At 38.3% G+C, this 13127-nt stretch overlaps 1 protein-coding gene across 1 annotated transcript in view; it reads left to right on the forward strand.

Moving 5' to 3' along the window:
• The window catches only part of XK (X-linked Kx blood group antigen, Kell and VPS13A binding protein), a 32177-nt gene extending 25517 nt beyond the window's left edge, over positions 1–6660 (forward strand). The window contains exon 3 of the mRNA XM_049767115.1: positions 3138–6660. Coding sequence (XP_049623072.1) covers positions 3138–3949 — 812 coding nt within the window. The 3' untranslated portion in view covers positions 3950–6660. The remainder of the gene's footprint in view (positions 1–3137) is intronic.
• The last annotated feature ends 6467 nt before the right edge of the window (positions 6661–13127 follow it).

Consider the following 13127-nt stretch of genomic DNA (forward strand, 5'->3'; position numbering starts at 1 on the left):
CAGTTATGAAAAATAAATGGGGACAGTGGTGGTAGTAAGTGTACAGTGGTTAAGAGATGGGTGTTGGAACATTGTATGCTTAAAATTTAATAAAAATAATTTAAAACAGAAAGGGAAGAATACACCTCAAACTTTATTGTACATACAAGTCATCTAAAAGTGTACCAGTGTGATTGTATAGCAGGCAGGGCACTTATTTTGCATGTGGCTGACATGGTTCAATCTCTGACACTTGATATGGTCTACTGAGCACTGCCAGAAGTAATTTTTGAATACATACCTGAGAATAACTCCTGACTATCTTCTCATTGGATGATATCAGCAATTTAAGTTAGTGCCAAAAAGACCCAGTAGATGCCTTGATTAAAATTAAATACAAAGGCTGAAGTGATAGCACAGTGGTAGGGCATTTGCTTTGTATGTGGCTAACTTGAGTTCAATTCCCGATATCCCGTATTGTTCCCCCAAGCCTGCCAGGAGCAATTTCTGAGTGCAGAGCTAGGAATAACCCTTGAGCACTGCTGTGTGTGCCCCAAAACCCAAACCCCCAAAGTTTGAATACCAGAAAAATACCCAGGTTTTCAGGTCTTTATGCCTTCTACATATAGACTTTTTTTCTCTTTGTAGGTAAGTAGATAAAGTCACCACAGGCCAGAGCAATAATACAGTGCACCCCATATGGTCTCACAAGCCCACCACGAGTAAGGAGCAAGAGCCAGGAGTAAGCCCTGAGTATCACTATGCAGGGCCCCAAAACAAACAAAAATACCCCATTATTCTCATGTATTTAAATCAAACTCAGAGCCATTAACATTATACTTTTAGACAAGCTAACTTCCTCCATTTAAATGACCCAAATATCATATACCTAAACTGCTATTGTTTGTGAGCTGGATAAATCCATTTAGCTTTGTTATTTTAAGAAATAAATAACAGGGACTGGAGAGAGATAGCATGGAGAGGTAAGGTGTTTGCCTTGCACGCAGAAGGTTGATGGTTCGAATACCAGCATTCCATATGGAAAAGAAAGAAAGAAAGGAAGGAAGGAGGGAGGGAGGGAGGGAGGGAGGGAGGGAGGGAGGGAGGAAAGAAAGAAAGAAAGAAAGAAAGAAAGAAAGAAAGAAAGAAAGAAAGAAAGAAAGAAAGAAAGAAAGAAAGAAAGAAAGAAAGAAAGAAAGAAAGAAAGAAAGAAAGAAAGAAAGAAAGAGAAATAACTGAGGAACTAGAAAGAAAAAGAAAGAAAGAAAGAAAGGAAGGAAAGAAAGAGAGAGAGAGAAAGAAAGAAAGAAAGAGAGAGAGAGAGAAAGAAAGAAAGAAACAAATAACTGAGGAACTAGAAAGAAAAAGAAAGAAAGAGAGAGAAAGAAAGGAAGGAAGGAAAGAAAGAGAGAGAGAGAGAAAGAAAGAAAGAAAGAAAGAAAGAAAGAAAGAAAGAAAGAAAGAAAGAAAGAAAGAAAGAAAGAAAGAAAGAAAGAAAGAAAGAAAGAAAGAAAGAAATAACTGAGGCACTGGGGAAGGAAGGAAAGAAAGAAAGAAAGAAAGAAAGAAAGAAAGAAAGAAAGAAAGAAAGAAAGAAAGAAAGAAAGAAAGAAAGAAAGAAAGAAAGAAAGAAAGAAAGAAAGAAAGAAAGAAAGAAAGAGAGAAAGAGAGAAAGAGAGAAAGAAAGAAAGAAAGAAAGAAAGAAAGAAAGAAAGAAAGAAAGAAAGAAAGAAAGAAAGAAAGAAAGAAGAAAGAGAAATAACTGAGGAACTAGAAAGAAAAAGAAAGAAAGAGAGAGAAAGAAAGGAAGGAAGGAAAGAAAGAAAGAGAGAGAGAGAAAGAAAGGAAAGAAAGAAAGAAAGAAAGAAAGAAAGAAAGAAAGAAAGAAAGAAAGAAAGAAAGAAAGAAAGAAAGAAAGAAAGAAAGAAAGAAAGAAAGAAAGAAAGAAAGAAAGAAAGAGAGAAAGAAAGAGAGAAGAAATAACTGAGGCACTGAGGAAATAGTACAATTTGCCCTGCCAGAGCAATGAACTGAACAAGTAGTCCCTGAGCACTGCCAGCTGTAGCCCCAGACCAGGAAGAAATAGAGATAATGACAGAGAAAAGTAAGAAAAAAAATAGAGAGAAGGAAGGGAGAGAAGGATATAGGGAGGGAGGGAATGAGTTGGAACTTCTTAAAACACAGGCCTTTAAGCAGGACATCGATTTTCCATAATTCCAAAAATGATGATTATTCAAAGGGGAATATTCGATAGTATATACAGGTCCTGCAGCTAGAGAGAAACTGACTGAAAAATTCTTTTTCAAATGTCTTCTCTTTGTATGCCTATTACTAACATTTGTCAAGTTGCCTTAGACATGATTAGAGATCATTGCTCTTCACTTCTCAAGAGCTTGTATGCTAATTGAGGTAACAAAACAGAATGTAAAGGACTCTACCTATTCACACAGACCAAACTGAGATCAAAGAGGTGTTTTAGTTCAATTTGACCCTGAAACACAGACCCTGAGGCAAGAATTTGTGTACTTGTTTATTGTTTGGTTTAGATTCTTTTTTGTTGGTCTATATAAACCAAACTAGAGAAGAGGAAAAAGATGGAGACAGTGACAGGAGGGCAGCCATAACTAGTTTCAAAGTGGTAACTAGACATTACTCCTATGAGGAATCACTGATAAATAATATGGAATACCTATGCCTCCCAAGTATCCCATCCCATCTAGTGAGGAAAGTGAACTAGTTTTTCAGTTCTCTTTTTTTTCTGGGGGGATTGAGGCATATCCTCAGCATTCAGAGGTTACTCCAGGCTCTGCATTCCAGAAATCACTCCTGACGCTGCCCCACTGACCATATGAAATGCTGTAGATTGAAGCCAGGTCAGCTTCATGCAAGGTAAATGCCCTATCCTCTGTGCTATTGCTCTGGCCCCCTTTTTTAGTTCTTATGATAGCTACCATGAATAGTATTGAGATCCTTTCCTAGGGCATTTCAGCTGTGGCATTTTAATCATGACATTTCAGCTGGCCCTGTACCTGGGCATAGCAGCCCTCTAGAGACCCAGAACACCATCTTGAGCACAGTGTGCATAAAATTACAGTTTATCTGCCTCTGTTGCATTCTTGGTGCGGTTGACTTGACAATGCTATTTCTCTTCTCTCCAGGTTTCTTCATGTTCCTATCTCTGTTGTCCATTGTATATGGAGCTTTGCGCTGTAACATCCTAGCCATCAAGATCAAGTATGATGAATACGAGTTCAAGGTGAAGCCCCTGGCCTATATCTGTATCTTCCTCTGGAGGAGCTTTGAGATTGCTACTCGAGTCGTGATCCTGGTCCTTTTTACCTCTGTCCTGAAGGCCTGGGTAGTAATGGTTGTCCTCATCAATTTCTGTGGCTTCTTCTTCTACCCCTGGATCAACTTCTGGTACAGCGGCTCCCCATTCCCACAAAACATAGAAAAGGCTCTCAGTCGGGTGGGCACCACCTGTGTGCTCATCTTCCTCACCTTTCTCTATGCTGGTATCAACATGTTTTGCTGGTCAGCTGTGCAGCTAAAAATCGATGACCCTGAACTCATTAGGAAGTCACAGAGCAGGTACCAACCACTGATGCACTACATGCTGAGATTCATTGAAAATGCCTTCCTTCTCCTCATGTGGTATCTTAACAAGACTGACATCTATATGTATGTGTGTGCCCCATTCTTGTTTCTTCAGTTGCTTATTGGGTATTGCACTGGCATTTTCTTCATGCTGGTATTCTATCAGTTCTTTCACCCTTGCAAAAGGCTTTTTTCCTCCAGTGTTTCTGAAGGCATTCGGAAATGTCTGAGATATGTTTGCTGTAAATGTATGAAACACAAAACCGAGGAGAACACACAAAATAAAAGCTCATTCTCAAGCACGGATGATATGCCTTCAGGCAGTAATGTAGAGCCTTCCTTCCATACTGCTGAGGAGTCAGTCACTGCTTAATTGGACCCAGGTCTGTTGGCATGTAGATAGATTGTTTTCTGGTCTGAACCATTTCCATAATACAAGGAATTATCCTTGCACAATAAAGAAAAAATCGGAAGTTAGTTGCAACTCCTTTTGAGTTGTTCTCCTTTACAGAGCCTTTAGGCAAGTGGAAAACAGATAGAGAAGTGAGTGTTGGAGGATGCCTAGAATACCATCATTCACAGTTGAATGTGTTTCCTACATGTTTCTGGCCTTTTCGCTGACATAATATTCAAGTTACGCTGCTATGATCTCTCCAGTAAAAAGAGGACAAGAGATTGATTTATTTGCTTTCTAGTTTTCTAGATGACTTGTCTAGATAATGTTTTATTTAAGGTTTATACTCAAGAACTGTCCCAGTGACCAGACAGCATTACTGGAGTCTTGCTGTCAGCAGCATTATTCCAGTGTTTAGGGGACACAGTCAAGCCAGATGTTACATTTTCAAAGCTTTGTGTACATAACTGTTAGCTGCTCTGGTCTGCTTTATCTGCTTCAAATGTCTAGAATTGGATGTATCCAAATTTCCAAGTATCAATAGATGTAAAATTGAATTCTAAAAATGTTCAATGGAAGTTCTAGAATTTTAAGGAAGTTGTCTTCCTTCAACATATGTAAGGAATTCTGGGAACATAAAAGTGCCATATATTTTTAGTCTTTCCATTCCCAGATAGATGAAAATGTGATTCTGAAAGAATGTAGTCTTAGCCCTCTTCATGGCTCAGTCCTATCCTGTTAATTCTATGAAATTTGTAGCTGAACTTGCTAGGATTGTCTTTTCTAAGAAGGGTGAAAATAAAACTATTAGTCTTAGCTTCTTTTTCCTTGCCTATAAGGATTGTTTCAGATAAGAGTTACCTTGGTTAATATCTACTTTTTTAGAAAATGCTACAAAAATATCTCTCCTAGCATAGGTATGTAGGACATTTTAAGTTTCATCATTTTAAAGAAAAGATTTTCTTCCATCCATTATCAAACTACCCCAAATTTAATATTATCTTCAGAAGATTAAATTATATAAAATGATGAAATTATTAGAAGACTTGTCTTAAATGCATTTTGATTTGGCATGATTGTGACTTAATTTGACTAAAATGTCCTGTTTTCTCTCTCCACCCCTGTCTTCTGTATAATTTCTTCCTGTTTGTTTTATTAAGATCCCTATTTTTTATTATTTGGATTCCTGTTTGTTTTATTGAAGTACTATGCAGCGTATCTACAGTAATTTTGTGGGGGAACCTCGATCCAGTGTCATAATTCCTACCGCTAGTATCTTAAAAATAAAATACTTAAAAACAGACCTGTCACTAACTAGGCTTAACATTATATGTAGAGGCTAGTATTTTCCAAATTTGATTTCAAAACTGTCTGAAGAACCACTATAACTTTCAAATTCATTTGAAATAATTTTAATATAGAAGTTTGATGAGCATTTTGAATTACCTCACACCAAACTGGCAGTGATGGTCTGACTTTTCAAGTCCAGTATAAGTCATACAACAACAGAGTTGGTAAATAAATTGTTCATTTTCTGGTTTATTTTTTGATATACTTTTACTTTGGCATCACCCTTTTATTTTCATTCACTTTGGAGAGGCAAAAGCACCACCCTCTGTCCATAATAAAACGTGTTCTTTTTGTTGTTTCTATCTCTGAAATGGCAGAACTATTTATTTATACTAAGAGCTTGATGTAGTAAAAACAAACAAACCATCAATTTCTTCATGTTTTGAGCATTAAAATGTAGTTTTTTCTGCTATAATTCTCATTTATTAAACTCTCAGTGTGTTGTATAATTAATTATATGCCATATTGGTTATGACAGCTATTCCAACTGAATCGCTATCAATTGGCTAGATGTAGGTGAAAATTTCTTTAAAACATTGAAATATGATTACCAAACATGTTTAGACTTTGTCTTTTCATTACAAGAGTCAGTGCATTTCATTGCTGGTGATAATAGCATTTCCCTACCCATCCCTGCCAATTACTTAATTGCCTGATGCCTGCGTTTCCTCACTTACATCATTCCAACCTACCTCATAAAGTTATTTGAAAGATGTGAAAATGCATTGAAATATTTTAAAGTATCTTGTTTATTTAAGAAGTTACTATAAGTGCTTCAGCTCCATAAATATGTCATTATTTATTTGGCTGTTAGAAAAGAAGCAGATAGCATCCTCTGTGTGAGTGTCATGCCTTTGGGTTTCTGGAAGGCAAGTATAAATGGTTTCAGCTTAGCAATTACCTCTTAACATTAGTTGCTTGTAAAACTGTGCATCCAAACACATGGTACTTGAAGAATAAAAGCCAACTATAGTCTAAGAAATTGCCTTTGATGGAAAATGAGTTTATCATTTTAATATCTGTTGTGTTTCATAAAAGACATAACAGTCTCTTTTGAAAATGTGGGTTATAGCTTGAACTCCTAATGTGCTAACTATATTTGAATGCGGATTTAATCTTTTCACCTTGTAAATGATAAAATAAACATTATAATTTATTGTCAAATATAGCACTTCCTTAGAAACAACCTTAGAACATTAATGCTGTGGTTATGAATGTATGTGTTGCTTCATCTCAGCCAATAAATTGTGAATGTGAATATTTGCTGGCTGTTTTCCTGCAGTCATTGACTTGAATAAGTATTGTTTGTTTCTTCATATAATAAATGAATTTTTCAGTTTCTTTGTGTGCTTTATTACTCATATTATTGTCATAGAAGTTTTTGTTTGTGTTTCACTTTCAGGGTTAATTTTGTTTTGTTTTGTTTTATTGTGGGGCCACACCTGGTGGGCTTGGGAAACCATATGGGATGATGGGGATCAAACCCAGGTTGGCTGCATGAAAGACAAGAGCCTTACCCGCTGTACCACTTACCTGCAGCAGTCCAGCCCTTCCAGGACTAATTTAAAACAGAAATTTGGAAATGATTTTTTTTGTGATTGTCATTTTATAACCTGGGAATTTGTTCTGAGATGAGAAATTGAGAATGCTAGAATTTTGTTTTGCAAGACATGAACAGTGTGGAATCTCTTGTAGTTTTAAAAGCACATATTCCATGTAATAAAATTGTAGTGTTGGAGGCTGGAGAGATAGCATGGAGGTAGGGTACTTGCCTTGCATGTAGAAGATCAGTGGTTCAAATCTCGGCATCCCATATGCTCCCCCGAGCCTGCCAGGAGGGATTTCTGAGCATAGAGCCAGGAGTAACCACTGAGTGCTGCTGGGTGTAACCCCCTCACCTCCAAAATTTTACTGCTGGATACTAAGATTCTGAACAGCAGTCTATTGATTGCTGTGTGTTACACAAACAAGGAGAGTCAAAGGTCAGGGAGTGACAGATTTCAACATGCCTAACATATGAAAAGTCCTGCATTTGATCTCTAGCTCTGAATGGACATGGAGGGTCACATGTGGCTCTGGTGCCCCCCAAGCATGACCAGTGAAACTCAGACTCACATCATGGGATCAAAACATTGCTTGAAACACAGATGGTATCAAGTTTTAAGAAAAGAGGGAGAGGGGCTGGAGAGATAGCAAGGTGATAGGGCATTTGCCTTGCATGCAGCAGATCCAGGACAGACAGTGGTCCAATTCCTGGCATCCCATATGATCCCTTGTGCATGTCAGGAGTGATTTCTGAGTGCAGAGCCAGGAGTAACCCCCGAGAGCCAGTGGGTATGAAGCAAAAAAAAAAAAAAAAAAAGGAAAAGAGAGAGAATATAATTAGTCAAGCATAAAGGACCTATTGATGGAACAAATGCTACTTATTATTTATGGTTTAGAAACCATTAAAAGAGCCGTTTCAGGGGCAGAGCAATATTACAGTGGGTAGTCCACTTTTCTTGCATGCTGCCCACCCAAATTTGATCCCTGGCACACCATATGGTCCCCCAAACCCACCAAAACTCATACTTGAGCATGGAACAAGGAGTAAACCCTGAGCACTACTGTATGTTTTAGAATATGAACTATACATGGATTGTTTTGCTCATTTCTTTCTTTAGAAGGTGAGCTTGTAATATGAAAAGAATTGATTTTTGTCTTTTGAAACTATTAAATCAATGCCTTGAGAAAGCAGAATGTTAACAAGTGTCTAAATAGGTCAGTATAAAATTGCTACTTGGTTTTTGTAAGTGTTTTCCTTTAAAACATTTCAGAATAATAGAAGAGACTCGATTCAGAGTAGTAAGGTGGCATGTGACTGTCCCAGGTTCCATCTCCAGCATCCCATACAGTCCCCAAAGCCCCACCAGGAATAATTTCTGAGTGCAGAGCCATCTGAGCATCACTATTGTGACCCCCAAACTCCTTAAAAAGAGACTCAAGAACAGTGTAAGGAATTCCTTTCCTTTCTTCAGATATATTGATCTGCTTACTAAAGTTTTCCTATATATGTATATATTATTCTCATTCTCTGCCACCCCTTTATTTTTGTTTTGTTTTGTGTGTTTTGGGGCCACACCCAGTGATACTCAGGATATACTCCTGCTCTAAGCTCAGAAATCGCTCCTGGCAGGATTGGGGGATCATATGGGATGCCAGGGATATCAAACCCAGATCACTCCTGGGTCAGCAGTGTGCAAGGCTAATGCCCTACCAGTGCGCAGTTGTTCTGGCCCCCACCCCTTTATTTTCAATTGCTCTATTTATGTTTTCTCTGAGACATAAGACATACTCTTATAGAGATGCTATATAGATACAGAATTTTGAAAATGAAACATTACAATGCTCGTACCTACTTCAGAGTCTATATTCCATTTAACAACTATGACAATTGCTTCCTTTGTGTTCACATTGTTTCCTGTCTATATGAATCAATTCAGTTCTCTTCTATTGGAATGTCTATTTAACATTATGATAGTTAAGTTTAACTTAACTATGAGCATTGGGAAAACTACAGCTGATGTGGCATTAAAAGCCGTTTTATTTTTTTAAGCTGGGGCCATACCCCAGCAGTATTTGGTGGAGAACACTCCTGTCAATACTAGGGCACATCTGACATTTGATTGTTTAGGTGCGCCCCTGAAAGTTCTCATGGCAAGACTAGGGCTATAACTGCAAGTGCTCAGGTAGCTACTTAGTGCTAAAGATTGAATATGGGCCTCACACATGTAAGTTTGTGGTCTTACCATTTGGGTCATATCTCTGAACTGAAAGTTTATTTAAAGAAAACACATACATTTTGTTAGTACCAACAGCATAAAATCAGGAATACTTTCTAAAAAATATCTGAGTGAGTCTTTCATGGATCTTCACTTCAGACATTGAGTATTTTGCTGATAAATGAGCCTTTTCCCCCATTGTGATAGCTGTATTTTATAATATTTTACCTTTATAAGTTTATAAAGATTTGGGTTTCTGTTTTCATTTTGATGCTGCATCTGTCAGTGCTTCAGGGATTACTCTTGGCTCTGCACTCAAGAATGACTCCTGATGGTGCATGGGGGACCATATAGGATGTCAGGGATCAAACCTAGTTCAACCACATGCAAGGCAAGTGCCCTAACTGCTGTAACTCCATCCCCATTTGTTTTTGTTTTTGTTTTCAAGTTTACAAAGATTTGGAAGGGGATAAGGGAAATATATTTGTATTATGACCATATTTTCCTGGGTGCCTCCTTCTGGGCAACTATATTATATATTATATTTATATATATTATCTTTCCAGTTGAGAAATGCCAGCTATCTCATAATTAAAAGATGTCCTGAGCCTTTTCTTCAGAAAAAGGCACATTATCACAGCAGAGATTTTTTGAGCTGGGAATTTAGAAACACCTCTAATCCCTTCATTCTTAGCCCAGAAGCAACCTATTAGTATAAACCCCAAGCATGCTGAGATGCATCCATTGTAGAAGTTTGCCCTTGGAAGTGCCTCACTCCTCCTTATTGCCCTCTTTGAATGTGTTGTATTGCTTAAAGGAGGTAAAGAAAATAGTGGTAAGAAGCCAGTTCTTATCAGTTCTCAGAGAAAGAACAGCTAGTAAGGTGCTTGCCTTGCTTGCAGCTGATTGGATTTGATCCTGGCACCCCATACGATATCCAAGCCCACCAGAAGTGATCCCTGAGGTCAAAGCCAGCAGTAAGCCCTGAATCCTGGCTGTAGGAGCAAGAAGCCAGTTTGAGAAGTTAAAGCATATTTGTGAGACATATTGTGCATTTTTCTTGTGCTTTTATTTCCTCGAGTCCCACCCAACCTGCAGCAGTCGTTTTATAGTAGATTATCAGACAGTTCCAATTCAGCATGCATAACTCCATGTGAGGGAGTTTCAGGGTTTGCTTTCTCCAAGAAAAATTTTTATCCATATAGTCTTGTGATATTTAGTTTGTATATAACTCCTTCCCTGCCCCATCCTGAATTAATTCTCTCTTTCCTTCTCTTTCTCTCCTGCCTCTCTCTCATGCTCTTTCTCACTCTCTATTCTACCCTCCCTCCCATGAATTCCTGATTGAGTACTGATTAGCCTTTTTCCTGCAGCCCTGGGAATATCATCCACAAGCATTTACATAATACACACTGGTTTAATTTTATATCATAGCTTATTTTAATTACCTTAACTCTACAGCTAATGAGCCTGGGTTTTAGGAGTCACAGCTCTCAAGAAACAAGTAGGATTTCCAAATTGGATGTTGGAATCATGCTGCAAGAACACTCCTACCACCACTGCCCTAGTAGATAGAAAAATGGTCTCCTGCTACCTCCTCCTAATGAGGTATCCTTTTTAAGTGGAGTGGCAGAAATATTTTAGAACAGTGGTGCTGAACCATAGAGATACTAACCTTCAAAAACAAGGAAGGTATTTCACTTCTCTGCTAACTAGAGATGTTTATACAATGGCTAAAGGTGACAAGCATACATTTTGTATGATTATTTTGCAAATCTGTTGGGATGCCATTGTAACTGATAGAATAGGACTGGCAAAAACGTGACAGTGCAGGAATAGAAATAGTACATGGTTTAAGACACCTGCTTTGTGTATGAGTAACCCCAGCATATGATTCCTGAAGTACTGCCAGGAGTGATCCTGAGCACAGAGCCACGACTAGCCCCAAGCATCATTTGGTGTAACCCACCCCAAAGAAACACTTCGGGCACTGGAGTGATAATACAGAGCTTTATTTGTTTACCTTTGCACAGGGTGAATCCTAATTAATCCCTGAGTATAAAGCCAGGAATAAACCTTAAGCACCAGTATGTGCGCTCTCCCCCGCCGCCAGGAAAAAAATGACAATGCATTTAAAATAACTTTGCTATTATCTCCCAGCTGCTGCCAAGAACTGGTGTTAAAAATTCAAGTGTTGTGTGGGAGGTGACCTTGAAAGATACCCTTTGTGCTAAAAAACGTTGGAATCTATATCCTAGAAGGTTTGATCTCTGCTGAATAAGATTCTCATGTTTATTTATAATATCCCTTTCCCATTCATTCATTCATTCATTCATTTATCTAGTGTTTTATTTTTGTATTGGGGACCACATCCGGCTGTATTCAAGGCTTCTTCTTGGCAGTGCAATCAGGTTCACTCTTGGCCGGCTCAGGGAATGTATGGGGAGCTGGGGATTGCATCGACCGCAGGCAAGCAAGGCAAGCACCATAACATTTACTGTTTCTCTCACCCATATCCCTTCCCTTTTAAAATGAATGTTGTTCACAAGCAAACCACTGTTGCCCCATTTGTTGGGTCTCATTTACTCCTTTGTTGGTTGTTTGTGTATCCGCAAAGAGCTCCCAGAATGAGAAATTGATTCCCATCCCCTTGTCCCCTTTTGCGGGGAGATCTTGGTAATATTTATCCGCAGCAAATAATTCACACAGACAAGAGGGTTAAGGGGTAAAAGGTTGGGCGAAGAGAGTCCTTTGTCAGCCTGCTCTAGCTCCAAAAAAAAAAACCAAAAAAAAAAAAAAAAAAAAAACAAAAAACAAAAAACAAAAAACAAAACACCTGGAGCCAGCCAGCAAACTCTCCAAAAGACCCCAAACACCTCGCTCCCAAACTATTTATTCTGCTCTCAACAGTGCCCCCACCTGGAAGGTTAAGGTGGGACAACAGGCAAAGAATAATCTTAAGGAAATATTTTCATATAGTACAATTCCCCCTTTTTAATAAAGAAACAATAATAATGTACAGAAGTAAGTAATATTTTTTTAATTAATTATTTTTTTTATTATTTTAATTATGACAACAAAGATGCAAAGAAAGAGGACAGGGTAAAGTTACAGTGGAAGCCCAATCACCCATAAACAGGATTCTCAGTAGTTCCATCGATGATATCCCAGCCTTGAACTTTCAGCCAAAGAACATTAAGAAAAACAAAACTGAACCCATGTACAATACAATTACTTTGTCCCTCAAATCCCCAGTTGTAGTACATATTGTTTCTTAGCAGCACACCATATAATCTAAAGATATTAGACTTATGTAACTCTTTAAACATTGAGGGCAAAGTACATTTATCTAGTTCCATGCACATGCTTACTAGTTTAAGTTAACCTCAAAAGTTTTAATGGGTTGTTTTTCTTAAGGATTGGAGTCAAGAGAACATAGTAAAAAACGATATTAAAGTGGCATTTGTTTGCATAGGCCCACCAAAACATAAGGGACATGGAAAGACAAATTATGGTCTAAATACATGGAGACCCTACCCCTGAAGTTTCCTGGCACAGGACTGACTCTAGGCTCCAGGCAAACTAGTTTGTCCAATTCAAGTCATAGTCTCTAGTGGCAATACACCTCCATTCCTCACATAGTCTCTGTTGTTGGTATCATTCTTCTGTATTAAAGATCCTGGAGTCTGCATATCCCATATTGCAGTCAGGATGGTGCAGAGCATCCTCTCGTTTCACCTCACACTTAAGGGGCAATAGAGAGAACCATGTCCTGTAGAGCAGGTCATCGTTGTTGTCATGTCTTCTCGCAGGTCATTGTTGTTGTCACGTCTTCTCAGTGTAAACGGAAGTGTCTTATTAGGAGGTCGATGTCACACCCTTGGTAGTGTCTTTCCTGGTAGAGGACTGCTTCCAACTGTTGCTATAAAAGACCTTGGATGTTTCGTAGATAGCTTGCCTGGTTCCAGCGTGAATGGAGAATGCCCATTCAACTGAGGCCTATGCCAGGTCATTATATCAATATTCAGGGTGTAAGGTACATTGTA

Source organism: Suncus etruscus, chromosome X, assembly GCF_024139225.1.
Source record: "Suncus etruscus isolate mSunEtr1 chromosome X, mSunEtr1.pri.cur, whole genome shotgun sequence".
NCBI lineage: Eukaryota > Metazoa > Chordata > Mammalia > Eulipotyphla > Soricidae > Suncus > Suncus etruscus.